Source organism: Salvelinus fontinalis, chromosome 3 (genome assembly GCF_029448725.1).
Source record: "Salvelinus fontinalis isolate EN_2023a chromosome 3, ASM2944872v1, whole genome shotgun sequence".
Lineage (NCBI taxonomy): Eukaryota > Metazoa > Chordata > Actinopteri > Salmoniformes > Salmonidae > Salvelinus > Salvelinus fontinalis.
The window spans coordinates 29,355,671-29,383,206 of NC_074667.1; the positions used below are offsets into that span (position 1 = coordinate 29,355,671).

Consider the following 27,536-nt stretch of genomic DNA (forward strand, 5'->3'; position numbering starts at 1 on the left):
GTTCAGATTTGATCAGTTCTTTAAATTTTGATAATGCTGTAACCACAAAAACCGGGGAGGACATACACTTATTAAACTAATGAAATCTGCAATCAACATCATTTGGGCGTATCCGTCTACACATTTTCACAGTTTCTACCAATAATAAATGAACATAGATTTAGTGTATGCTTGGTTTGCAAAAAAAGGCTAGTGCAATGAATTTCAATTCATTCATATACAAATTGGTCATGTTATTACACTGCAAATCACAGTTTCTGGTCGTCTTTAGCTGAAAACCATTGCTCAGTGACTGTTCTCTCCATTCCATAGACTGGTCGTTTGTCTCTATGGATCGACTGGTGCTCTGTAATAACTGTAATAACAAGCAAGAGCGACCTCTAGTGGTTGAGAATGATTACTTGAGAATATGGCTCACTCCAGTGGGCAGAAAAGTAATTACAACAAAATACCACTGACAATATCGTATCCCACTAAAATGATTGCTATCCATAACGTGTAAAGGATCTGCATAAGGATTTGTTTATCTCCATATATTCAGCCACCAATCTCATACCTCATTTTAAGTGCCTCTACAAGGATTGGGTCCAAATCAGTCCTAAAAATATGCTAATCTTTCTATAATCCTTTCCAGGCGGAGTATGTCTGTGATGTTTTGGGGAGACTGTCTCTCTGACAGCTGTCTGCATCTGTGCATGTTCTTACCTCTTACTGCACCTCACATTGCTGACTGGCTCCAGTTGCTTGGGATTGCACTACCACCGACTATATTAAATACTGGGGCCTAGTACAGGTCCGGTGCATGCAACGTTATGGGACGTTCAGAAAGAAATGTGCTGCGTAAAACTACAAATCACCTTGCTTAATTAACTACTCATTATTTGTAGATCAGGTCAGTCACAATTTACCCACAAGGCACCATGGATTTGACACTCTTCGAACACCGCCATCGTGTTCGATGGTGTAGTATCATTTTATAACGACGATGACCGTAATCATCTGGTCATCTTGTGTCTCCAGGAAGAATAACGGGTCTCCCAATTCTTCCTCCCTCCAGTGTCGGTGGGTGTCAACATTCAAACCAAATAAGACCGGCAAATTATTCTTTAAAACGAGATGTGGTGCGAGAAAAGAGACAGAAACATTGTTCCCAATTGAAGATTTATTTTCACTGAATATTAATTCAAAATGTATATTATTAAGGAACAGTGTAGAACTACTAACTCATCCTAAAATATTTTACAAAAATAAATCAATTTCATGTTAACTGTATTGACGAAAAGAACACCAAGTTAAATGAGTTATATTCTTCAGTTCCACGCATCTTTTATATATTTGATTTTCTCCGTGATACTGAGCATCACTTCCGAACAGCATCCATTTCACATCCCTGCTTTCTTTCCAACCTGGTCACACCAGCGACGAACCCTTTCGGCCACATAGGAGAAATGAACACCTCGAAATGAGTACCACAACACTGGGTCTGTACAGGCATTACGGGGTTAATAAATAGTGGGGATAGGTCATCTATAAATGGAGATGTCGTAGAGCGCTTGCTTTCCTCGTCTCCTTTTCTAGAGGACCACTGATCCATGCAAGCTCTGGAGAAGGGAAACACAGTATTGAAGGAAACCCACTGGTGCAAACTGTAAACAGATTAAAGCAATATTGTTTTGTTAGAGGAAACCACAGAGTGATGACTAAGGGAGGTAGACGAGGAGGCCACTAAAGATGCAAGGATCATGCAAATCATTTCACCCTTACCCATTAGCATTCACTTCAGCCTTTACTGATTGTTTGCTAGCAGCCAGAGAAAAAAATATAATCTTTTTTTTATCTTGCCTTGTACATTACTGGATAGGCCACAAGCAGAGCAATGCTATTGTCTATTCTATGATGGTTAGTGTATTCATACTGTGGGCTGTTATGAGGAAATCTACAGGTGTAAATACAGGAAGAGCCAACAGAGAGCAGAGGTGGGTTATCTTTGCAGTTAGCTAATAATACATCGGATAGAACTGAAGTCAATGGCTAATGAAGGAAACCAGGAAGAGCCCACAACAACAGAGGCTTGGTTTCAACACTTTACCATCAATACAGTATAGAAGCTTTACACGTTAACATACTGTAGGTTTACACACTCTGCTTATGATCAAATAGAACACTTTCAACATCCGGGTACTCTGCTCGTTACGGCTTACAGGAAGCCTTGGATGATTTATTTTTTCTTTCTGTTACTTCAAACCAGGTTTGTTTTCCAAAAGCTCTTAACAAACCCGATTCAGCTCCGGGGAGCAGTGTGACATTTGGCTATGGGTGCTCAGGGGGATCATACTGAACATCTTAAATACTGAACACGACAGTAGGCAGGGCCAGGGATCAGGTTCACATGGAACAGAACACTACCAGGCAGAGACCCAGATAGCACGCGTCAGAGAGAGAAGCCCGGCGCAACACCGAAAGGTTCAGTAAACCCAACGGGGAAAAATAAAATAAAAACCAAAGCCATTTTAAAACTAAAAGAAACAGTCTTGGCTGAAGTGCAAGAGTTCTGCGTTTCAGTCAGGTTACTGAGCACACAGCCCAGCAGAAAACCTGCTCTGTGTTCGACTGAGTTTCTCCCACTGGAACCGGCAAGCCCTTTTACCTTTACATTACCAGCACACCTCCTAGTTAGCGGTCATCCTGAATCACATCATACATTAGGTCATCACTCCACTGAGGTTAAAGAAAAACAGCAAACGATCAGGAAGAGGGCAGTGAAGAGAGGGAGGAAGTCTTTAATCACATCTTCCCCAACACTCCAGACTGAAGGTAAGGGGGGGGGGGGGGGGGGGGGGGGAGGGATGGAGTGTATGGGGGTTCTCAACCGCTCTGATGTAATCTTTCTACACACCCAGGTTGAAGATGAGGTTTGGGGGTCGACAGGGAAGGGAATGAAGCATGACTTTGAAGTTCTGATGCATTCTGTTGAAGATGGGACTGGTGCTACAGGGGTCACAGAGAGACAAGCCAGATGATCAGAAGTGTTGTAGGACATTAGGGGTCAGAGGTCAGGGGCGAGGATCAGCTGTGGTGCTGTAGTCTCTGGTAGACGGCTACGCGGAAGGTAGTGCTGAGGACGTAGCCGATGTCGTCCTCCACATCCTGAACGCGCCGGAGGAAACGAGCGCGGTCTCTGGCTAGTTCCTCCCACGGCCCGCACCGGTCCTCGTCGTCCTCGCTGGCGTAGAACTCCTCCACCGTGTCACAGAAACACACCTGGAGTACGACAGAACATAAAAATCAGCTTAACATACGACTACAACCTCCTCACTAAAACACACCTGCAGGAGACAGAGACATGTGACAACAGAGATCTCAACTTTCAACAGGTCACTGAAACTACATTTCAGCTTAAAATAAAATACGGCGATTAACACCCAGGGGATATTTAATTAAAAAGCATCACTGGGTTATATTCCTAAATATTCTGAAAGGACAACGCATCCAAAACCCAGGACTACAGTTAAGTCCAAAAACACTTCCATTAGAAACTGTAGGTCTAAACCCAGACATTCACACACATGGAAAATCACACTTGCTTCAGCTCTCTGCAGATATTTTACTTTATTTATTTTTTCCAAACTAACGATACATCTAGCCTGCTACAACAGCAGCAGAAGCAGAAGCTGGAGAGGCAAAGAGGGGTAAGAAGCTGAATTAGTATCACCATGAAATGGCTGTTTGATGGATGGCCTGTAGCGCATCACAGACACACTAAAAATCTCCTGCATAAGCAGCAACCCACTGAGTACTGCAGACTGGGGCTACTAACATACAGTATTCAGCGCTGAGGTTATGAACTAAAGATGAAAGACACTGAAATCCGCTTGGCATGGGCTGGAGGGTTGCGAAAACGTCGCAGGAGCGAGAAGGTTATGAGCTGACGCTCCAAGCCAGAGAAAGGGAGAAAAAAAAAAATACGGCCATCGGAGAAATCTCTTTCCCTCCCTCTTGTCTTGCCCAGTTATCACTGTTGCTAAGTAACGTGGCAGTTCTGTGCTCATAATAGGGGGATAATGTCATGGAACAGGCATGGAGAAAATGAAGCCCGAGCATTTCAAAGAAATCCGTGGGATTATGCATTGATAATTAAGTCTACTCCCATGGTGATTGTCTTCCATTCCGCTGCCTTGGAAAGGCACGTTTCACAACTCTCACTGTGATCGGTCTAACAGCCGTCAATTTGCTGTCCCACGGTCTGCTTAAGCCCTATGACGGACTCATAGCCTTAGACTTCATTCGATTAGAAATGTCTATCACGAAAAATGGTTTTCCAGCCATTATAGAGCTCCAGAGGTTCTCTAAATCAGCTCGGTGTCTCTCGGACGCGTCTCCCTGGAGACGTAAACACGGATGCTCTTTCCCTGGTCTGTATGCGGACTGATTAGACACCAACGTTCTAAATCCATCACACACACAGAATGACACCGGTTCAAAAACCAGCATAAGAAATTCCCTGACAATGATCGCCATATTGGATATGGAGCTTGAGCGATGCGCTACGTCGCTTACAGAGGAAGTTTGTATTTGTTTTTATGAACGGAGGGCACAAGCTTTTAGGGCACTAAACTTGACTATTGCACCGACTCAAGATGACTGATGATTGGTTAAAAAAAAATGGATAACAAGATGATAATTGGAGCTGTATTGTTAGATTTTAGTGCAGCCTTTGATGTTAAATTGTTTTTGACAAAAAGTGACTTGCTATGGCTTTACGTCACCTGCCATCAAACGTCTCTAACGTCCGATATGTACAGTGCGTTGTCCCTCATGGCCGTTGCCTTGGGCCGTTACTCGTCTCTATTTTTACAAATGATTTGCCGCTGGTCTTACACCAAGCTAGAATGACTATTTATGTGGTTGATTCCACACTCTACATGTCAGCACCCGACGCCAGTGAGCTCACTGAAATTCTAAATAAGGAGTTACAGTCAGTATCAGAACAGGTGATTAATAATAAACTGGTCTTAAATACATCTAAAACCAAAAGCATTGTATTTGGTTCAAAACATTCTCTAAGAGCTAAACCGCAACTGGAGATGCACATAAAGGTCGTGACCTTTGAGCAAGTTGAGGAAGCTGAACTCCTAGGTATAACAATGGATGGTCAATTATCATGGGCAAGTCATTTTGCTAAAGCTGATGTGAAGATGTCTGTTAAAAAAAAGAAGTTGTTCTGCATTTCTTACACAAAAAAAAATCAACTGTACTATTTGTTCAGGATCTGGTCTTGTCCCATCTTGATTACTGTCTGGTAATATAGCCAAGTGCAACACAGAAAGACCTAGCAACGCTGCAGCTGGCTCAATACAAAGCAGCACGCCTTGCCCTTAACTGCACATACAGGATTAACAACAACATTGCATGCCAGTCTTTCCTGGTTGAGGGTTGACGGGAGATTAACTGCTTCTCTTCTAGTTTTTATGAGAAATATTACTCTGACGAAAATGCCCGATTGTCTGCATAATCAAATAACATTCAGCTCAGACACCCAGAAATACCCCACAAGACATACCGCCTGGGGTCTCTTTAGGTCCAAAACAAATTCAGGGCAACGCAGTTTTATATAGAGCCATGATTGCATGGAACTCACATCTCCAATTGCGCAAGCAAACAGCAAAATTACTTTTCAAATACAGATGAATTTGTTTTACTAATGGAATGGCAGGGACTGTGAGTGGACATGCACACGGACACATTATTCTTGAGTGGTATTGTTTGTATCATTTTTTGGTTGCATTGTTTGTATATCACATTTTACATTTGTGTGACATTCCTTTTCTGTCAGTGTATCAGTGTTCTGTTAGGCGCCATGTTCGGTGTTTTTTGTTGTTGTTGTGGACCCCAGGAAGAGTAGCTGCTGCTTCTGCAAAAGCCAACGGGGATCCAAATAAACCACGTGACCTGACTTGACCTAGAAAAACTCTGGTCACATCACCTCACTCACATGGTCAGGAAAAATTCTTGGACCCATCTATGAACAATAAAATGGGGAGTGGCAGAGTGTAACATACTGTTATAATACAGCAAGTACACTACAGGAGATAAAATAATTCCTCCAGTTACTCATTAACAAATAGGGCCATTTCTGACAGCTGAGTGGGAAGATTCAATATTTTATGAGTCAATGGATTTGCACATTTTACAACAGTCACAAGAACGCGAGTGACCAAGGTCCACAGATGACAATTTGACTGATAAGAATAGAACTACCTACAATTCTTTGAAAAATATGTATAAGGAAGAGATGTATAACAGTGTGTGTAAACATTATTTAGGCCTATTACAAACTCTCCGCTAGAGAGAGCAGTGTCTGAAGTCATACTGACCTTTTTTATTGTGACACAGCCCATGGTGGTGGTCTCTGGGAAGGAGAGGGTCTCTGAGAAGCCACTGTCTAGCCTCTCCTCTGCTGCCTCTTTCTTGTACTGGGGAGGCGAGTGGCTCTGTCCCTGTTCATGACGGGGGGAGCATGGGGTTGTCTTGCTGCTCCTCTTACAGCGCGCCCCTGTCCCTGCACCTGCTTTTGTCTCTGTCGTCTCTCTAGTCCTGAGCGGGACCTGGAAGTTGAAAGGGCTGTAGGGGTCTGAGGAGGAGCTGAAGGAGTTCCACAGCCTCAGGCTCTCAGCCTCATCCACCTCACTGCTACTGGACTCATCCCCAGAGCCAAACTCCTCCGCGGGAGAGGAGAAGGGAGAGGGGGGTTGCTCTGGAGGTGAGGCTTCAAGGGAGCAGGCTGCTGTGGCTGTAGAGGTGGACAGGATGGTTCTAGGGCTGGTGAGGAGGGGGGCGGTAAAGTTTTGGGGGTTATAGGGATCCCTGCTTTGGCACAGTGAGGTCCACAGTCTTTCCGTTTCCGAGTCTGGCCGCTCGGAATCAGATGCATCCTCCTCATCTTCATCCAGCACCTCGGAATCTGAGAATTGTGACGAGCCGTCGCCGTCGAAACCATCGTCATCCTCGCTGAGCGAGTCGTCTGATTGGCTGTCATCACTGCAGGGGCTGCCCATGATGTAGGCGATAGCCTTGTTACTGCACCGAGGTGTGGAGGGGGGCCAAGCGGACGCCATTTCCTCTTCCTCAGAGTCTGTGACGTCCGAGTCCTCAACCTCCTCCTCCCCTTCCATCCCTCCTGTGAAGGCCGTCTCACCCAATTCTCTCTCCGGCTCCCTCTTACCAGAGCTCCCCTGTGTTGGTGTGTCGGTCTCTGTTCTCTCTGTGATCCCCTGTAGCTCTTCACAGGGAAGCCTCAACATGTACAGTCTGGAGGTAGAGTGTTCTTCTTCCAGACTGGAATAGCCATTATCCTGGTCAGGGGTGAGAGCTGACAACTCACTGAAGGCAGTGACAGCTGCAACACTGACAATATGACTTCTGGTACAGACTGTTTCCCGGTGATCTAAGGGGAGAACATCAGGGCTAGGGAGAGATTCTGTCCGGGTGGCCATTTGAAGGCTTCCATTGTCCGTTGGCTCCTCTTTGTGGCAGAAGGGTCCAGTCCTTTCGCCATCATTGCACTGTACAAACAGCTCTGTTGGCATGGTAACGGCGGCCTTTGTGCCACACTCTGGTTGACGACAATGGACGTTGCGGTTGTGATTGTTTTCCACAGTCCTCTCTTTGCTCGACGACAAATTTAACAGCAACCCTTGAGCACTGTCATCGGTTCCCCAAAGCCCGCCCCACCATTTACTAGCGGTACTACTCTTTGCCCTGGCTGTCACCGCGTCTGATGAAAAACTATCCCCGCCAAGGACGTGCCCTTGCTCGGTGTGTTTAATTTCCTGAGACGACGCTGCGTTCAACAAAAGTTTACTGAGAAAACCGGTTGCGAGGTATCCTACCGGAGTTTGCCTTAAATGTAAGTCAATTTCAGCAGCATTTCGATTCCCTAACTCGCTAAGAGAATCTGTTGTCAACCAATTCATACTACTATAACCTGACGCTGGTAGCCCATGCTGGTATTGCAGGTACGGTAGGTGGTGTGCATGGTGCGGAGTTCCAGGGAATATGTCATCCAGTTGTCCTAAAAACGCACTTTCTGCCTCTACAAAGTTCTGGTTGAAATCCCAACTTACCCACCCTGACACACTGTCGGCCAGGGCAGGATTCCGAGGGCGCCCTGGTAAATAATTTTGCAGAAATGACAAGGCAGGCCTAGAAATCACGGAGAACATGCCCATCAACGAGCTGTTCTGGTTTGGTTGCCGGAGAGAGGCCACTACATGCCCTGCGGCAGTGGATGGGGTCTGCACCCCAGAAGAGTATTCCCCGCGATTCATATTCCTAAACATTCGTAATACTGGCTTGTGGCAAAAAAAAATGTCGCTATGCAAGATAACTAAATGACTAGTTTTAATAAGGAATACCAATTGACTGCTTGCTGTTGTGCAGTTTGTCTAAGCGTTTTGGTTAGCTAACGTTGCTGTAGCTAGCTAACTAAGTTAAGTTCACGTCCAGGACAACACGTTATGAAACAACTAACGTTAGCTTGAGAGTTCATTACGACCAAACTTAGGTCTGGCAATCAAGGATAGCAAGAACTTGTAACTTGGTAGCTAGTTTTCACAGCTGTTAATAGGCTAGGTAACTAACGACGTTATCTTGATTTGAGATTATGTTCGTTTCGTTGGCAGTTGTTAGCGACAAATCTGATAATTTAGCTAGTAACTTGGTGTGCATTTCAGATCAGTGAAAACTCCATTACGGTCCCTTATCCATTACATAAGGCTAGCAATAGCATACCGGTTAGCTCTCCTTTGGTTTCTGAATAGCATCGTCCATGTTGTCCGCGACTCTCATGTTCTTTCGAGCAGTAAGATTCGTAAAAACAGCGGTCGTGACGGTAGAAACGGAGCAGAGACTTGACGAGTCATAACATAGGGATACATCCAGGTGAAACGATGATATTAAAGCCATTTTTGGTCTTGCCTGGAGAAAAAGCTGGTTTGAATTCCAGCACGTAACTAGAACTTAAACTAAGTTAGCTACTAGCACTAACCAATGGAGGTTTTGCGCCACAATCAGTGATCTGAAAAAGAGACTTCAACGAACGGACTATATATTCACTCGCTACAATGAACCTAATCGAATGCCACCGTAAGACAAATAATAGTCTTATCTAGATATCAACTAAATATATTATTTCGCTATTATTTCGCTTTCTCCTCTTTTCTCAATCGTTGTTTCATTTCCTTGTACGGCTACTCACTTGCCCGCTTTTCACAAGAGGATTTCGTCAGAAACTTTAGGGGGCGTCGTGAAAGAGCCTTTGTAGAACTGTTTAGGGACCGTCGCAGAGTTACCGGCGTCAGTAAACCACATAGGCAATGTTGCAAGACACGCAGTGTCCCGGTTATATAATGAAGTGAATCCAAGTCCCTGACTCCTGCAGTGTATAGAAAAAGCCCAGTGTGACAGGTGTTGAATTGGTAATACTTCACACAGAATAAAAAAAATATTGTGTTTCAAGATAAACTGAAAAGTTAGAAATATTGCATCTTAAAAAGAGGAGTTTATGTCATACTTTTGGCATGGGGTATAGTATTTCTGAAATCAACCCATACATCACGACTTGGAATCATATATAGACCCCTATAGGCCTACTAGTGTGTTTAGCATCAAGTTAACATTCCACTCTGTTGCCCTCCAGTTACAGAAGGCCTATGGATGGCTACTATACTGACACAGCACACAACAGCAATAGCCTATCTTTCACGTTTCTGGAGCATGTGATTAATAAGTGATGCAGCAAACCCACGGTGGTCCTGATCACTGTGAAGAATGGGTGTTTGGTCCCATTTGAAGCCATTAGCGTTCCACTGGTTTATTCTGTGAGAGGTGTCTGCTGCTCTGCTGAACTTTTGATGCAGCAGTCTGTCCTGTAGGAGGCCACCCACCCATGCATGTATTTATGATGTATGCATCATGTCCCATTTTCTCTGAGTGCTGCCTGTACGGTCTTCTAAGGCATCAAATATTCATGACAAGAACATTTTCAATTCCTATTTTTAAAAGGAGGGTTGCACATCAGGAGGAAATTCTCAACTCATGGAAGTGCTCTCTTTGTGATCCGTCAATGTTTATTTCTAAAAGCATCTGGTTTCAATCTCTCCCTGTCAGACATGAAAGAGTATATATCTTACAGCAAAATTAGTGTCCACTCATCTGAAAGTTGCCAGAGATAGCATTAAAAATAGTGTCCAGACCAAAATCAATATAATACATTGTATTTATACAATGGATCGAATCCCTGAGCTGGCAAAGTAAAAATCTGTCATTCTGGCCCTGACCAAGGCAGTTAACCCCCTGTTCCCCGGTAGGCCGTCATTGTAAATAATAATTTGTTCTTAACTCACTTGCCTAGGTAAATAAACTTATGTGGGTGCCCTGATTTATTTTATCAGTGCCTAGCACAGTGTAACTTGAATCTTTCCCATACAGTATGCCTGGTATGGGGCATTGACTCCTAGCTGTTGAATGTCATACACTCTCATCATACTGTATTTACGTTTCTGTGTGGTCATCATCAGTGTGCTCTCAGCTTCAGCCAGCAGATCTTGTCTGAGCAACACCCCTGCAATGACGAACCCTGTTTCCCCACATAGAGATTTACTCAGGGTGAGTCACACTTATAATAATCTGACTGTTACACAGATGACTGTCTGGGTGTGCTGGGACACAGAGGTATGTAGACTGACTGAGGTGTAGCCTATCTTCTCTCCCTCCCTCCCTCATAGTAAAAAGGACTATAAGGGCATGGCATTGAGCTATACGATTAACAAATAAAATCACATGAAACTGTTTCAGAGAAAGAGAGAAGGGGGGGGTGTATTATGATACAGAAAGGGAATTTATTGATTCAATCTTACCTCTATCAAAAATAATGGGGTATATCATGGTCGCCACCCATACCTTAGCCCCAATGCTGTATCTGCAGAAAATGATTTTACTTTCAACAGAAGTTGAGGTTTAATTATGCCATTAATTATCATTAATCCGATCCCCCATAGTTTTGTGACTAGTTGGGTTGTCATGGTAATTAGACAACTGCTGCAGAGTCAGTGGATGTTTCATCTTACACAGGGCTTTCATCAGATGAAATACACACAACAGAACAGTGCTCACACAAACACCCACATCACCACACGCGTCTTTTAGATTCAAGTTTATTTTGTTATTATTTAGTGCAAACAATATTACAAAACATGGTCAAAAAATAAGAAAATGCAATACAATTTTAAAGTCTAAAGAATAAGAAGTGGGGTAAAACTATATCCTGAATAAAAGAAAGAAATCACATTAATGATATTCTCAGTATTTACAGTACACAAGATCCAGTTCATTTTGAACTTACATTCGGTCCCGTTTTCCCAGCATTCCATAGAGGTCAGAGTTCAGTCCCTTGGAGCTGACCTGGAAGGACTCAGGTCAAACTCTTTCCCAGTCCCAAATTGACCCCTAGTCCCTACACCTAGGCACTTCACATAGATCTGAAAGAACTAGAGAGGTACCTTCTGGTAGAATTTTCACTATATTGCTCAGACCTATACATTATTTTCAGATTTACACTTGGTACTTAGCAGGTAGGTGCTTGGTTTGGGAGTCCCAATGCCTTCCAATTAACCCCTGTCCTGGTCTCTTCCATTCGTAATCACTGGTCTGTTAGGCAAGAGCAACATTTCTATCATAAAACTTTTAACCAGAGCCCTATACTGCATAGAGATCCATATTTGACTCTACTCTTAGCTAGAGTGTCAAGACCAGAAAGAAAAAGAGACATGGAGAAGGAAGCCATATGGTATTCCTCCTTTCCCCCAAAGTGGTACAACTGTCACGAGAAAAGAAAAAATCAAACCACTTTAATATTGGTCATCAGCCTTTTAGCACACAACAAATACCAACACTCAATATGGAGAAAGTAATCTTTCAATAATTTAAAAATGTCACACTAAAGAGCCTATAGCCACATTATAGCCATTCAGACTGTAGTGAAACACCCCCCAGGGAATACTCTTCCTGTTCCAGAAATCAAACAAAATATGTAAATATCCACCAGACACATTCAAAGGGCAGTCAAATAAAGTGTTGTGTTTTTAGAATGAGAGCAGTGGTTAAACTGGTTGGTTCGGATTAAGCATACTGGTGCTGTGTGATTACTGCACTTCAGCCTCAGATAGGCTAACCTTTAGCCGAAGAGCTCCTCTTGTCATTTCTAACACACACCTGTTCAAACTGCCTGCCGTTGTTTCTAAAACAGTAATGTAGCTACTCTTTATGAATACTGAATGAAGAAACATTTTCAGAGATTTTGAAAAAAATATGAATGCTTTTAAAACAGGGCTGGTGAAATGGTATGTCATGTCAAAGCCTATGCAACCAAACCAAAAGAAATAGTATCTAAATATTCCTTGCAACGGATGCTGGTATGTTTAATGATCCAAGCAAATCCGCGTTACATTTCAACACCTTAGAAAGCCAGCCTTAACCTGTATTCCTCTGTAACTGTGTTGTGATCTGAAAACATCGGACAGCGAGACGTCCTTATCTTACAGATAGCTGCTCTGTTATAGAAACTGCCTTTACCGGTTAACCATATATCACCAGGGGTTGTTCCTTCCTGACCAGGAATAAACCTTATCCTAGTTATTTATATTTTGTTTACAGGTCAACGCTTCTCGCTCAATTCATGAGTTAACCTTGATATTCCCCTCTCAATTGCAACAACTCTGCCCACAAGCAGATTTTTCCACAGAAAATGGCCATTTTGCATTGCGAAAGGTCACAGTGTCTGTCTGCCAGTGAAACAAGGACAGTGTGTCCAGCTCTTACACAAGATAATGAGAGTGAGATATCAATGCCAAAAATGGCAAATCACTGAGTATCTCCCAAGGAAAGACACAAATGAGTTGAGCAATGTACACGTAGTCAAATCGTCGATTTGCTTCGTCAGCACTTCTGTCATTGTTCCGTTTTTTCCCTCTTATAGCTACAGTACTGTATAACACATGAAAATGATCACTTTGTAGTTTGAAAAAGCCACGAAAGTCAAATGTAAGTTCAAAATGCATGAGAAATACAACCAAGTGAAACATTTCCACTGCATACAGTCGAATGGCGGGGGAGTTAAGTGTCCCGAAGGAGCAATTCTATGCTCAGGCAGTTTATCTGTGATGCCAGTGTAACGGATGTGAAATGGCTAGCTAGTTAGCGGGTACGCGCTACTAGCGTTTCAAATCGTTTGATTTCCCCCACATAGACATACACACGTATGTGTTGCCTAGAAGCACTCATGCAACAACAACAACAAAATATTCTAAAGGATTTGATATAAGAAACATTTTTTTAACAAACGTTTGAGATTTTCAGGATTCTCCCATTAAGACAACTTTGTTGTGTCACTGCACAGTACTACATTTAAAATTCAATGAGCGACCGGTGTCAATTATCATCAAATGGCAAAATGAAGCTTAGGTAAGGCTTGGATTACAACAGCTAGTCAACAATGGGAGACACAAACACACACACACACACACACACACACACACACACACACACACACACACACACACACACACACACACACACACACACACACACACACACACACACACACACACACACACACACACACACACACACACACACACACACACTCAAACTAGCGCACACTCCAACAGGTTCTACGGTAGAGTAGCTACTGAACCAGGCTGAGTGGACTAAAGTCACGTGAGTCTTTAATGTGTTAGGGTGGTCCCAAACCATAGGCAGGTCCGGTTGGTACTGTACATCTCTACCCCACAACGATACAAAAGCATCTACGCCCTCTCTCTCTCTCAAATCAGAAAGACTGGATCCAACATAATTCACATATCCCGATCTGCATAAATCTGGGGCACACACGGAAATCAAAGTCATTTACACACACCACACAACCAAACATAGCTCGAAAATGGAGCTGCACTAACAGCAGGGTAACGTTTGAAAAATAAATAACTTAAGGTTCTCTTTTAAAAGACACGACTTTGGAGGGGACTACACCCGTTTCAAAGTCTTTTTTTGTCAGGCGGTAAGATGGACGTCTCTCCATTGGCCCTAGATAAAGGGGAAAGCTGCGGTCCATGTTTTCACAGAGTAACAATGCCCTCTGCTTCCTCCCACGGGTCCTCTGTGCTGCCTGGTCTTGGGAGGCCATGTTGTTACCAGAGAAAAGTCTTCTGGAAGTCAAGAGTCACCAGAAGAAGAGACGGGTTATCTTCCCTTATTGTCACATGCTCCAGTTATCCCTTATGGTGATCAGAGAGTCTTAAAGTAGGTCCATACAGTCCAGTACAGTCCCATGGATACAGTGTCCAGTGACGATTGACCGTCAATTATATATATTTTTTAATTTAACCTTCATTTAACTAGGCAAGTCAGTTAAGAACAAATTCTTATTTACAATGATGGCCTACCCCGGCCAAACCCGGACAACACTGGGCCAACTGCGCGCCGCCCTATGGGTCTCTCAATCATGGCCGGATGTGATACAAGCCTGGATTCAAACCAGGGACCATAGTGACGCCTCTTGCACTGAGATGCAGTGCCTTAGACCGCTGCGCCACTCGGGAGCGAATGAGTCAATGAGTCTACAGACACACACAAACACACCTCAAACCTACATAGGACACACACATCCCACCTGGGCAGGATACGGGTCCACACACACCCCCACTGGGGGAATAAACCAGCCCGAGAAGCTGGACAACTCTGACCATCACAACTGAACGCACTCACGTACACCTGTGTGCACGCACAACCTGATCAGTTGTTCCTCTCTCCCTCTCACCCTCCACCTCCGACTCTCATTCTCAGCGTGTGGAGTCGGTGCTGGGCGTGCCCAGCTGGTGCCAGTCTGCCCAGCACTGCCCGGCTGTCAGGGTCTTCAGGGGGATGAAGGCCTCGCCCAGCAGGGTGTTTTCCCAGAACGCACCCTCCCCCAGCACCCGCAGGTGGATCACCCTCTGCTGCAGGTCCCCGCGAGGGATACGGTCATATACCAGCTACGGGGAGAGAGTAGGGACAAATTTTGTCTTCTTGACTTCATTGTAACATGAATTCATTGTTTTATTTTGTACTTAGGAACATTTCCTCACCATCTCGTTGTAGGTGGGGTTGCGGGTGCGTCTCGCAGCCTTGGTCTTCCTCTTGCCGGTTTTCTGGGGGTCTGGGAGGAGGTACAGCTTGACGTAGGGGTCAGGGTCTGTCCCATCCTGCAAGGGTTGCTGGGAAAGACAGGGGGGGGGGGGGGGTAGGGGTAGTCAGTATATCCACAATAACAGTATACAACTTAAACAGCATTACGTTCTCAATCAGTATGCTGAGTGTGTACACACACACACACACACACACACACACACACACACACACACACACACACACACACACACACACACACACACACACACACACACACACACACACACACACACACACACACACACACACACACACACACACACACACACACACACACACACACACACACACACTCACACACTCACCAGGCCTCGTATGTGCATGACCATGATGAAGAGCTTGTCACTCTTATAGGAGATGGAGAGCTTGACCTCTCCTACCACTTTGCCTGAGACTGGACCCCAACAGATCTCTGGAGTTGGGTGAGAGAGACAGAGACTCAGACAGAGTATGTGCTTGGAGCTGAAAGAGTATAATGTAGGATCTGAATAAGTCTATAGCCTACAGTGTGTGTGTTTATAGTGGCAGGAAGTGTGTGTCCACGTATTGTGTGACGGGCCAGGGAGGAGGGAGGGAGGGATGGAGCTACAGAGATAGGTGATTCTATTCCTCTGTAAGTGCTGTAGGTTCATTAGAAAGCCAATCAGGCAGAGTGACAGCTAGAGTTTCATTAACCTCTAACCCCTAACCCATGACCCTTAGGTCAACATCAATGTAACTAAACACAGCAACCAATTACATCGCACTATACAACTGTGCGTTTAGCAATACGTATGAACTGAAAACTGCTCCCATAGCAAGAAATGCTGCATGGTCTAAGAGACGTGCGTTAGTGTTTGTGCACACCTCTGTGTTTGACATGCTGTGTGATTGCCGACACGTTGTTCAAACAGCGCATGATAAGACCCTAGTCTATGATTGGTTAAAGTTATCACATAGGCTATTATTCCCGTCGCTAAGGGCACAGAGCCCCGGGGTCAGCTGATGCTGGCAGTACACTGGACTCAGCTCTGCTTTGTTGTGGCGTTTGTTTTTAGTAAGCGATGAACTTCCACCCTGTGCCTACATGCTGTGCAAATGACCTCATTAAAATAACAGTTCCAATCATTAGCTATCGATCCTGTCAGTGAGTCATCTGATGAATCACACACTGTGTGTGTGTGTGTGTGTGTGTGTGTGTGTGTGTGTGTGTGTGTGTGTGTGTGTGTGTGTGTGTGTGTGTGTGTGTGTGTGTCTGTGTACCTGCAGGTTTGCTCTGCAGTGTGTTCACCACTGTTCCAGGTTTCTCGTCTCTTTGCAGAGGATGGAAGAAAGTGTAGATGAGGTCACACTGAGATAGAGAGAGAGAGGGGGGGTAGAGAGGAGGATGAGGAAGTATATATTCAGTCAATGACAGAAAAACAACAATATGCCAACCTCCACGAGGCCTAATTCATTTACAGGTAGCAGATTAACATTTTGAAAACGGAAAAATTAAATGCTGATATTTCGGGGCTAGCAATTCTAGCTTGTGTTTTAGTTTGTCAAACTGTTCTATTACGGATAGAGTGGACGAAAGTTTGCCAGCACACAGAGACTGGGCAGTTCTGATATGGGCTTGCAGTACCCGCCCTGACACAGCATGTGTTTCTAAGTCTGTAAAGCTGATATGACGCTGCTTCTAAAAAGGGAGGGGCTGAATTCTAAGAAACCCTGCAGGCAAACTGAAACCACAGACACACAGACACTCTGCACCGGTCATTCTGCCTCTATATTTTTCATGAGCCAAGTGCACGTCTGGATATTTATGATGTCAGTTAGAAAAAATAAATATATAGTCAATTTAAGAATCGCAGTAGTTTCATACAGTCATTTACACTAACCACTTGTACATGGGATGTCACAGGGTTAGGATGACAGTCTAGTGAACACACCAAAGGTCAGAGGTGACTGGTTACCTGGGCGACCTCTGGCGCAGCATGCACCAGATGCCAGACGTATCCGTTCAGCTCATCTTTCCTCCTGTCAGCCATCGCCTCTCCTCGAGACCGCCCAATCAAAAAGCGGCTGGGGAAACTGGGAGGGGCAGCAAAGGACTTTGTCATGGTTTCACTTTACAGTTGCTACATTTAGTTACCGTAGGTAGTTCGTATGGGTACAGATAGAATACCACTGACATCATTTCCTTTCAGTTATTTAGACTCCATTAAGCTCGATTAATCCAGAACTAAAATGTAGCGGAATTTGGTCAGATGCGCCGTCTGTCCACGAGAGATTACTACTCCATTATTATCAGAAATATTTGACTATTCCACTATTCCTCTACTTAGAGTTAACTGTTGTTTCAAGAGAAGGGCGACATTCTCTGTATACAATCAGTGTGTGTGTGTGTGTGTGTGTGTGTGTGTGTGTGTGTGTGTGTGCATAAGTGCATGCGTGCGTGTTACCTGGGTAGTTTGGATGAGGGGAAGATGAGGCGTAGTTTACTGTGTAGTTCATAGAACTCCTCAAAGCTCCTCTGGACCAACACTGACCCCTGCTGGCCCTCCCGCTCCACCTTCACCACAAATGCCTGGGGAGAGGGACACACACAATGTCTTCACTGACATTCTCAACCTATCCATGACTGGGTCTGTGATACCTACATGTTTCAAGCAGACCACCATAGTCCCTGTGCCCAAGAAAGCACAGGTATCCTGCCTAAATGACTACCACCCTGTAGCACTTGGTAGCCATGAAGTGCCAGCAGCATACCACCCTGCATCCCACTGCTGGCTTGCTTCTGAAGCTAAGCATGGTTGGTCCCTCGATGGGAGACTAGATGCTGCTGGAAGTGGTGTTGGAGGGCCAGTAGGAGGCACCCTTTCCTCTGGTCTAAAGAAATATATCCCAGGACATTGCCCTGTGTAGGGTGCTGTCTTTCGGATGTCAAACGGGTGTCCTGACTCTCTGTGGTCACTAAAGATCCAATGGCACTTATTGTAAGAGTAGGGGTGTTAACCCCGGTGTCCTGGCTAAATTCCCATCTGGCCCTCATCCCATCATGGTCACCTAATCAAGCTCATCGCTAAGGACCCTGGGTCTAAACACCTCCCTCTGCAATTTGATCCTGGACTTCCTGATGTGCCTCCCCTAGGTGGTAAGGGTAGGCAACAACACATCTGCCATGCTGATCCTCAACACGGGGCCCCTCAGGGGTGCGTGCTTAGTCCCCTCCTGTTCACCCACGACTACATGGCCAAGCACGACTCCAACACCATCATTAAGTTTTCTGACAACACAAAAGTGGTAGGGAGGAGGTCAGAGACCTGGCAGTGTGTTGCCAGGACAACCACCTCTCCCTAAATGTGAGCAAGACAAAGGAGATGATTGTGGACTACAGGAAAAGGAGGGCCCAACACACCCCAATTCACATCGACAGGGCTGTAGTGGAGCGGGTTGAGAGTTTCACGTTACTTGGTGTCTACATCACCAACAAACTATCATGGTCCAAACACACCAAGACAGTCGGGAAAAAGGCATTACAACACCTTTTTCCCCTCAGGAGACTGAAAAGACTTGGCATGGGTCCCCAGATCCTCAAAAAGTTGTACAGCTGCAGCATTGAGAGCATCCTGACTGGTTGCATCACCACCTGGTATGGCAACTGCTCGGCATCCAATTATAAGGCACTACAGAGGGTAGTGTGCATGGCCTAGTACATCACTGGGGCCAAGCTTTCTGCCATCCAGGACCTATATACTAGGCAGTGTCAGAGGAAGGCCCAAATAATTGTCAAAGACTCCAGTCACCCAAGTCATAGTCCGTTCTCTCTGCTATCGCACGGCAAGTGGTACCGAAGCGCCAAATCTAGGTCCAAAAGGCTCCTTAACAGCTTCTACCCCCAAGCCATAAGACTGCTGAACAATTCATGAAATGGCCACCAGGACTATTTAAATTGACCCCCCCCACCAACCTTTGTTTTTACACTGTTTATTATCTATGCAGTCACTTTTACCCCTACCTACATGTACAATTTACCTCGACTAACCCGTACCCCCGCACAGTGACTCGGTACCGGTACCACCTGTATATAGCCTTGTTATTGTTATTTTATTGTGTTACTTTTTATTTGACTTTTTACCTTAGATAATTTAGTAAATATTTTCTTAACTCCATTTCTTGAACTGCATTGTTGGTTAAGGGCTCGTACGTAAGCATTTCACCGTAAGGTCTACACCGGTTGTATTCGGCGCATGTGACAAATAAAATGTGATTTATGTTTGATTTGTATGCTACACAGGAGTTACATACTGGAGCAAAGTTGATATTTTAAACATATTTTTTTGGGGCGGGATAGAGAAGAAAGACAGAGGAGAGAGTTGCTGAAACAGCAGTGGGCCAGATTCCAACCCATACTACAGCAGTATGTGTTCCGCAGCGCTGGCTTAAACCATAGAAAAGTTCATCTTACATGATGATCCCTTTACTGAGGCTATACTGTGGGTAAGGGTTAGGGAGAGGCAGTTTGAATTTGATATTTTTGCTGGGCCTATACTTGTGGTGCAGGTACCTCAAACTCAACTCTGGACCTCGAAGCAAGTTCCACTGATATTTTTCATTGTTCCCCTCTAGCCAGGGACTGATTAAGGCCTGGGATACCAGGTGTGCGCAATTCATTATCAGGTAGAAGAGAAAAGCAGCAGGCTCCGGACCTCACAGGGTAAGAGTTGAATACCCCTGGTCTAGGTGCATATGTTTAGACATCTTAAAAAGCTTTCATTTGCTGGTTCTGTATGTGTATATGTAGTATAGTGTATGACCTAAATATCCCTTGCGTGGCCTATGTGTACATGCAACTGTAGACTTACGTATGTTTAATTTACTAGGGTCGTAGGTGTGTATGACTGTAGACTTACGAATGTTTCATTTACTAGGGTCGTAGGTGTACATGACTGTAGACTTACGTATGTTTCATTTACTAGGGTCGTAGGTGTACATGACTGTAGACTTACGTATGTTTCATTTACTAGGGTCGTAGGTGTACATGACTGTAGACTTACGTATGTTTCATTTACTAGGGTCGTAGGTGTGTATGACTGTAGACTTACGTATCCTTTGCTGGGGCTGTAGGTTCGTATGTGTCGGCAGACAAAGAGGTTGCGGAGGAGTCCGTCAGTCTTGAGGGTGTAAACCCGCGGGGCGAAGGAGAGCACAGGACGCTCCTCGGATGAGGCAAACTTCATCTGGGCCAAGTTATGGATGAAGAAGTTCAACTTAGTTGCAACACTGCCCAGGCTGGACTCTATCAACCTAGAGAAAGAGAGACACAAGAGAAAGACAGAAAGACAGAGAGAGGAGATAGACGGGGGGGGGGGGGGGGGGGGGGGTGAGAGGGGTGAGAGAGAGAGAGGGGGGGGAGTGAATCAAACAAGAGATAAACAACCATAGCAGACAAATGCAGAAAACCAGACAGAGACACACAGTCTATGACTATACGGTCTATAGGACTACAGTATAGAGTTGTATACAGGAGTCATAGTCTCATGTCAGATGGCATCACTCCTACCTGACGCTCGTCCCTCAACCAATCTGTCATGTAGAATGTGAAACTCGGCCGTGCTGTAGAACTCGGCGCGTTAATCAGGGCCGAACAGAGATCATGAACATTTGCTAGAACTCCAAATACACTAGCTAGCTAGCAAGATGGTGTACTCAGCATTGAGTGTGTGAACTAGCGTTGTTAGCATCCCTCCCTTTCGTTTCATATGGATTGATTTGATACTGGTTCAGCCAGCAAGCAGCGAGCAAAATTTTCATGCACATTTCGAATTTCATAAATTATTCTACCACCAAAAAACACCTACAGTATGCAGAATGAGGTAGTGAAAACTGGAAATATTCGCTACAGGTTTAGCTTTTTTGTAAGATGAACTGACTCTTGTGAAGATGAAAGGGGGTTCAGTGGATGGTGTCACCGTGGTAACATTTGCGACAGCGTATTGTAGCTGAACTTCTTTCTAGCTATCCCATGGGTGTTATCAGACAGATCAGTGCAGGCGGCCGTCGCACTGTCTGACGTCAGACATTGAAACAGAAGTGTGTGTGTGTGTACCTGGTGAAGTACATGGTGGCGTCAGCCTCAGACTCGTGAGGTCTCAGCGCGTCGTAGACGTACTTCAGATCATCCAGGTCGGACAGCTCAGGGATGCCACATGACAACATCTTACACAGGAAACACAGGAAAACATCAGTGTGTGTGCGCACGTGTGCTTGTGTGTGTATGTGTGTGTGTGTGTGTGTGTGTGTGTGTACGCACCAGTCCCAGTAGGTTGAGGAAGAGGTGTGCGTGTTTGCGGATGAGGTTGTAGGCCTCACAGCACAGGTCCACAAAGTCATGGAAGCGACTGGAAGGTTTGTCTCCTCCGTTGATGACATAGGCCATGTCAGAGGTGAACACAAACGGAGCACGGTCCCTGACAATCACAAACACACACACAGAGAGAAACGCTAATCAGAACACGAGGCCATTGGTCTCTACCAATAGGAACAGAACCATCTTTATCGGTCTGCCAATCAGAAAAAGACAGTTACCAGGATCCTTGGGACGTCCATACCCTAAGCCCTAACATTAACCCCTACGCTTAACCATTTTAAATGTCAACTTTAATGGGGTGACATCAGAGTTGGGACATCCAAAGGATTCTAGATAGCAAGGACCTTCCGGTAAGGCATAGCCAAAAACAAATACTAAGTTGCTAAAGTTGTGATCCTCTGTCCTAGCGATAGGACAGAGGATTAAATTGAAGTTGGGCATACATTTCCCAGCGTCCTCTCTGCCTCCCGGGCTCACCGTTTGATGTTGCCAAACATTTGTGCATGTCCCAGGAACTTGCCGAAGTCGATGTGGAACATGTGACCGCTGGTCTTCAGCATGATGTTGTCGTTGTGGCGGTCACAGATACCCAAGATGTAGGTGGCCACGCAGCAGCCTGCGCACGAGTAAATGAAGTTCTCCACAGCCTAGCATGACATGGAACAGGGTTAGAGGTTACAGGTCAAAGTGTGTACGACAGAGAGAGAGACAGAGCGAGACAGAGTGTGTGTGTGCGTATGTGTGTGTGCTTGAGTGAGTGCGTGCGTGCATGCGAAAAACTGTGTGCGTGCGCTTTAGTGACCGTACTTTCTCGTACTCGTCCTCTGTGGGGTTGTGTTTCTGTAGCCAGTCAGCCAGGGGGCGGTCCTTAAAGGAACCAGTCACTCCATGTTCCCCCTGGATCTTCCTCAGAGTCTCAGCCTGGGGGATCATCTCCACCATACCTGACAGAGAGAGATGGGGAGGGAGAGGAGAACAGGAGAGAGGAGGGAGAGGAGAACAGGAGAGAGGAGGGAGAGGAGAACAGGAGAGAGGAGGGAGAGGGGAAGGAAGAGGTAGAGAGAGGGTGGGATAGAAGGGAGGAGAAAGAGGGGGAGGGGGTAGGTAGAGTGGGGAGCGAGTCAGTATTGTAACTCATCCCCAATTCATATCTCCACCTCCCTCACCCCTCTCTCCCTTCCTCCCTCCTCACCTCTGCCTCGTCCAGTAGAGAAGCATCTGAAGATGACCATCCTCATGTCCAGTCCCTCCTGGATCCAGATCTTGTTCATGATGCGGATGATCTGCAAGGTCAGCATGTCCTGGCGCAGGTCATCACCTGACTGGGAAGCAGAGGTCAAAGGGCACAAGACACAGAGGTCACAGATGTCGAAGGTCAACAAGGGTTCAGAAAGGCACAATTAAGTGGTTTGTTGATTCAGTAGTTTTGAATGTGTACCTTGAAGATGACGTTGATGTTGTCTCCTCGAGGGTCCAGGTTCTGGAAGGACAGTTTGAGGGGCACGGCATTGGAGTTGAAGTAGGAACACGACTGCAGACCGGAGATGAGAGAAAGGATTAGAGATCAAATACACACACACACAGGAGCGTACATACAGACTAAAAACACACACAGGAGCACATACACACACTTAAACACAAAACAAACATACACGTACTACGATTGAACACAGAACACCCAGAGGTAGACATACACACAAGCAACCAAAGACACTGTGCATTAGCATTTATGCAAACAAACCACGGGCATGCGTCCCCATTCCCTACAGTATCCTACATTTGACCAGGGAATTATCATTCATAAAAGAGATGATGCTTGGGTCAATGACAGTAACACAGGCTTAGGCCCGGACTGGCAAGCTTTTAAGCAACTGAGGAATCTTTGTGTAAGACAAATCAGAAAGGCTAAATCTGATTATTATGTAAGGCGCTCTCCCATTGTAACGGGAACCCGGCTAAATTCTGGAAAACTGTCAAATCCCTCAAGTTTTCATCCTCTCTGCCAACATCTTAATTCAGACTGGCCTCATTACAGAAAAAATGCCATCATTGATGCATGTAATCACCATTTTATTTCAGCGGGCTATCTCTTTCAAATGAACTTCTAAGCCTATTCACAATGATATTGATCTGGATGCTGATAGGGGTAACTTGCAGAATGATCAGAGAAATGATAGTCAAAGCTTTTTGTTTAGGCTATTTACAGATAAATAAGTTCTGGATGCTTTGCTAGCAACAGACAACAATAAATCCACAGTGGGCGACCAATTGGATCCTGGTCTGCTTACGTGTGCAGCGCCCATCATTATTGGCTCAATAACCCTCATGTTTTATTCAACATTGTTATCAGGAAATATTCCAAGTATGGAAATCAGCTCTTGTGCTGCCACTCCATAAGGGCGGTGATAGTAGTGATCTTAATAATTATCGCCCCATTTCAAGTCTTCCTTGTCCAGCTAATATTCTCTAATCCTTGGTAAATGTACAACTTTGCTCTTTTTATCTGAGAAGTGTATTTTTTTTATGTAAACCAGGGTTTAGGCATGGGCATACTGCAGGACTATTACAGCAACCACTTTAGTTGTTAATGATCTTGTCAATGCTTTAGACACGACAATGAAACGTGCTGCTTTGTTTGTGGTCCTGTCAAAAGCTTTTGATACTGTTGATCATGCTATTTCATTGAATAAGTTGTCGTCGATAGGCATGAGCTCTGACGCCTGATCGTGGTTTTATGATTATCTTAGTGTCAGACCTCAGGCCATTGTGATTGACGAGGTTTCTTGAATTTCTTGAAGTACATAAAGGTGTTCCGCAGGGGTCAATACTAGGACCTGTTCTTTTCAGTATTTATATAAATGCTATTAATCTGTTAACATTTTTAAATGTAATTTATATGCGGATGATACTATTACATAGGCAATTGCCCCGACTGCTGACCTGGCTGTGAAAAGGCTACAGTCCCATTTTGCAGTTGTGCAGGAAGCCCTTACTGATTTAAAACTAAATACATGTTGTTTTCAAGTTCTTGTAAAATTGTCTCGGGTGGATTACATCTTTACTCATCGGATGGTTCTATAATCAAACGAGTCCTTGCATACAAACACCTTGGTATTTGGATAGACAATGATTTATTGTTTTAAAAAACATACCACTGAGCTTGTTAAGAAATTAAGACTTAGTGTGCTTTTTATTTTTTTATTTACAGAAACAGGTCTTGTCTCTCTCTAGTTAGCAGGAAGCAGGTTGTGCAGTCAACCTTTCTACCGGTTCTTGATTATGATGCTACAATTTATCAAAGTACCTCTACGTTTTCATAGCGCCCTGCGTTTTACCACAGACAGTTCTTTACTCATCACTGTATTCTTACCAAAAGGTTGGCTTTGAAGTCACCTAGGTCACATCGCCAAGCTCTTTTTGTTTACAAAGCCCTGCTCCACAAACTTCCGACTTCACTGTTAAGATTGAAAATGACAAGTTATCAAACCCGTTCACAGGGTTGGTTAACTCTGGAGACTCCTTTGGTGTCTAGAGAGTTAGGTAAATCAGCCTTTTATTTCCTTGCACCTTACGTGTGGAATGATCTACAATGCACTTTAAAATAGGAGGAATTGGTGCCTCTAGGGCATTTCAGACAGTTGTTAGGGGACCTTTTAACTGAAGAATGTGTCAGTTTTTTATGATTGTGTTTAGCTTTTCATGTATTTTTTTATTTTTATTTCACCTTTATTTAACCAGGTAGGCAAGTTGAGAACAAGTTCTTATTTACAATTGTGACCTGGCCAAGATAAAGCAAAGCAGTTCGACACATACAACACAGAGTTACACATGGAGTAAAACAAACATACAGTCAATAATACAGTAGAAAAATAAGTCTATATACAATATGAGCAAATGAGGTGAGATAAGGGAGGTAAAGGCAAAAAAAGGCCATGGTGGCAAAGTAAATACAATACAGCAAGTAAAACACTGGAATGGTAGATTTACAGTGGCAGAATGTGCAAAGTAGAAATATAAATAATGGGGTGCAAAGGAGCAAAATAAATAAATACAGTAGGGGAAGAGGTAGTTGTTTGGGCTAAATTATAGATGGGCTATGTACAGGTGCAGTAATCTATGAGCTGCTCTGACAGCTGGTGCTTAAAGCTAGTGAGGGAGATACGTGTTTCCAGTTTCAGAGATTTTTGTAGTTCGTTCCAGTCATTGGCAGCAGAGAACTGGAAGGAGAGGCGGCCAAAGGAGGAATTGGCTTTGGGGGTGACCAGAGAGATATACCTGCTGGAGCGCGTGCTACAGGTGGGTGCTGCTATGGTGACCAGCGAGCTGAGATAAGGGGGGACTTTACCTAGCAGAGTCTTGTAGATGACCTGGAGCCAGTGGGTTTGGCGACGAGTATGAAGCGAGGGCCAGCCAACGAGAGCGTACAGGTCGCAGTGGTGGGTAGTATATGGGGCTTTGGTGACAAAACGGATGGCACTGTGATAGACTGCATCCAATTTATTGAGTAGGGTATTGGAGGCTATTTTGTAAATGACATCGCCAAAGTCGAGGATCGGTAGGATGGTCAGTTTTACGAGGGTATGTTTGGCAGCATGAGTGAAAGATGCTTTGTTGCGAAATAGGAAGCCAATTCTAGATTTAATTTTGGATTGGAGATGTTTGATGCGAGTCTGGAAGGAGAGTTTACAGTCTAACCAGACACCTAGCTATTTGTAGTTGTCCACATATTCTAAGTCAGAACCGTCCAGAGTAGTGATGCTGGACGGGCGGGCAGGTGCAGGCAGCGATCGGTTGAAGAGCATGCATTTAGTTTTACTTGTATTTAAGAGCAATTGGAGGCCACGGAAGGAGAGTTGTATGGCATTGAAACTCGTCTGGAGGGTTGCTAACACAGTGTCCAAAGAAGGGCCAGAAGTATACAGAATGGTGTCATCTGCGTAGAGGTGGATCAGAGACTCACCAGCAGCAAGAGCGACATCATTGACGTATACAGAGAAGATGGTCGGCCAGAGAATTGAACCCTGTGGCACCCAGGTGTAATAATGTGCATTTCATTGTGTATATGAATGTGTAGTTTAATGGGTTTATTGTATTTTGATGTGTATTGTGGTGCATCTGGAAAACAGACCTCGGTCTCAGCATTGACTCCCTGTCCAAATAAATGTTAAATAAAAAAATGAAAAACAAAAAAACACGTACCTGTATGTTGATGGCTTTGACCAGCATGCCAGGGTTGAGGGGGAGACGGCAGCTGCTACTGACTGAGAAGAACTGCCTGACCTCCTCCAGTCCCTCCCGAAGGATGGCCTGTCTGCTGGAGGGAGAGGCGTCCCGGACACGTTGGGCTACTTTAGCCAGGATGGTGACCAGCCAGCACTGTCTGTCAAACTCCTCTCGGAGACCCCGACCCACACAGCACAGCAGGCCTGCTAACAGGTGCTGGTACCTCCCACTGAACTGACTGTCCTGCAGAGTGTCCTTCAACAACCTGGGAGAGTGAGAGAGAGGTTCAAAACACGTAAAGAAACTGTTTTATCACAATTGCCGTGTTCAAATACTTTAGAAATGTATCCATCCTTCCTTGTTTCCTTGAGGCACAGATCTATAAATGATCGGGTGGTAAAAGTAATGTTTCCCTATCATTTTCACAAATTCAAACAATTCAGGTCTGTATTCTTAAAGTAATGTAGGAAAGAAGAACGCATTTCTGAAGTACTCCAAAGGGACAATATCTACCTGGCTATTGGTCATACTTGGTACTAGTAGTTTATTAGGATCCCCATTAGCTGTTGTGATAGCAGCAGCGACTCTTCCTGGGGTCCACACAGAACATGAAACATGACATAATGTTCTGTACTAATAGACAAGAACAGCTCAAGAACAGAACTACATACATTTCAAACGTCACACATAGTCTACA

General features: G+C 44.7%; 2 protein-coding genes across 2 annotated transcripts in view; both read right to left on the minus strand.

Annotated features, from left to right (window-relative positions):
- Nucleotides 1–1,144: 1,144 nt before the first annotated feature.
- On the minus strand, nt 1,145–9,304 carry LOC129843366 (uncharacterized). Its single transcript, XM_055912073.1, has 2 exons — nt 6,375–9,304; nt 1,145–3,261 (listed from the first exon to the last, which is right to left on the minus strand). Exons 1-2 carry the CDS (start codon nt 8,337–8,339, stop codon nt 3,067–3,069), a joined length of 2,160 nt encoding a protein of 719 aa, XP_055768048.1. The 5' UTR covers nt 8,340–9,304; the 3' UTR covers nt 1,145–3,066.
- Nucleotides 9,305–11,197: 1,893 nt separating this feature from the next.
- LOC129843373 (phosphatidylinositol 4-phosphate 3-kinase C2 domain-containing subunit beta-like) overlaps nt 11,198–27,536 on the minus strand; it is a 63,055-nt gene continuing 46,716 nt past the window's right edge. Inside the window, exons 19-32 of the mRNA XM_055912083.1 lie at nt 26,816–27,104; nt 23,055–23,147; nt 22,809–22,938; nt 22,424–22,560; nt 22,094–22,263; nt 21,560–21,716; nt 21,356–21,465; nt 20,352–20,553; nt 17,709–17,833; nt 17,220–17,337; nt 16,525–16,612; nt 15,588–15,694; nt 15,180–15,308; nt 11,198–15,086 (exon numbers count right to left, since the gene is read on the minus strand). Of these exons, the coding sequence (XP_055768058.1) occupies nt 14,895–15,086; nt 15,180–15,308; nt 15,588–15,694; nt 16,525–16,612; nt 17,220–17,337; nt 17,709–17,833; nt 20,352–20,553; nt 21,356–21,465; nt 21,560–21,716; nt 22,094–22,263; nt 22,424–22,560; nt 22,809–22,938; nt 23,055–23,147; nt 26,816–27,104 (2,047 nt within the window). The 3' untranslated portion in view covers nt 11,198–14,894. The remainder of the gene's footprint in view (nt 15,087–15,179; nt 15,309–15,587; nt 15,695–16,524; nt 16,613–17,219; nt 17,338–17,708; nt 17,834–20,351; nt 20,554–21,355; nt 21,466–21,559; nt 21,717–22,093; nt 22,264–22,423; nt 22,561–22,808; nt 22,939–23,054; nt 23,148–26,815; nt 27,105–27,536) is intronic.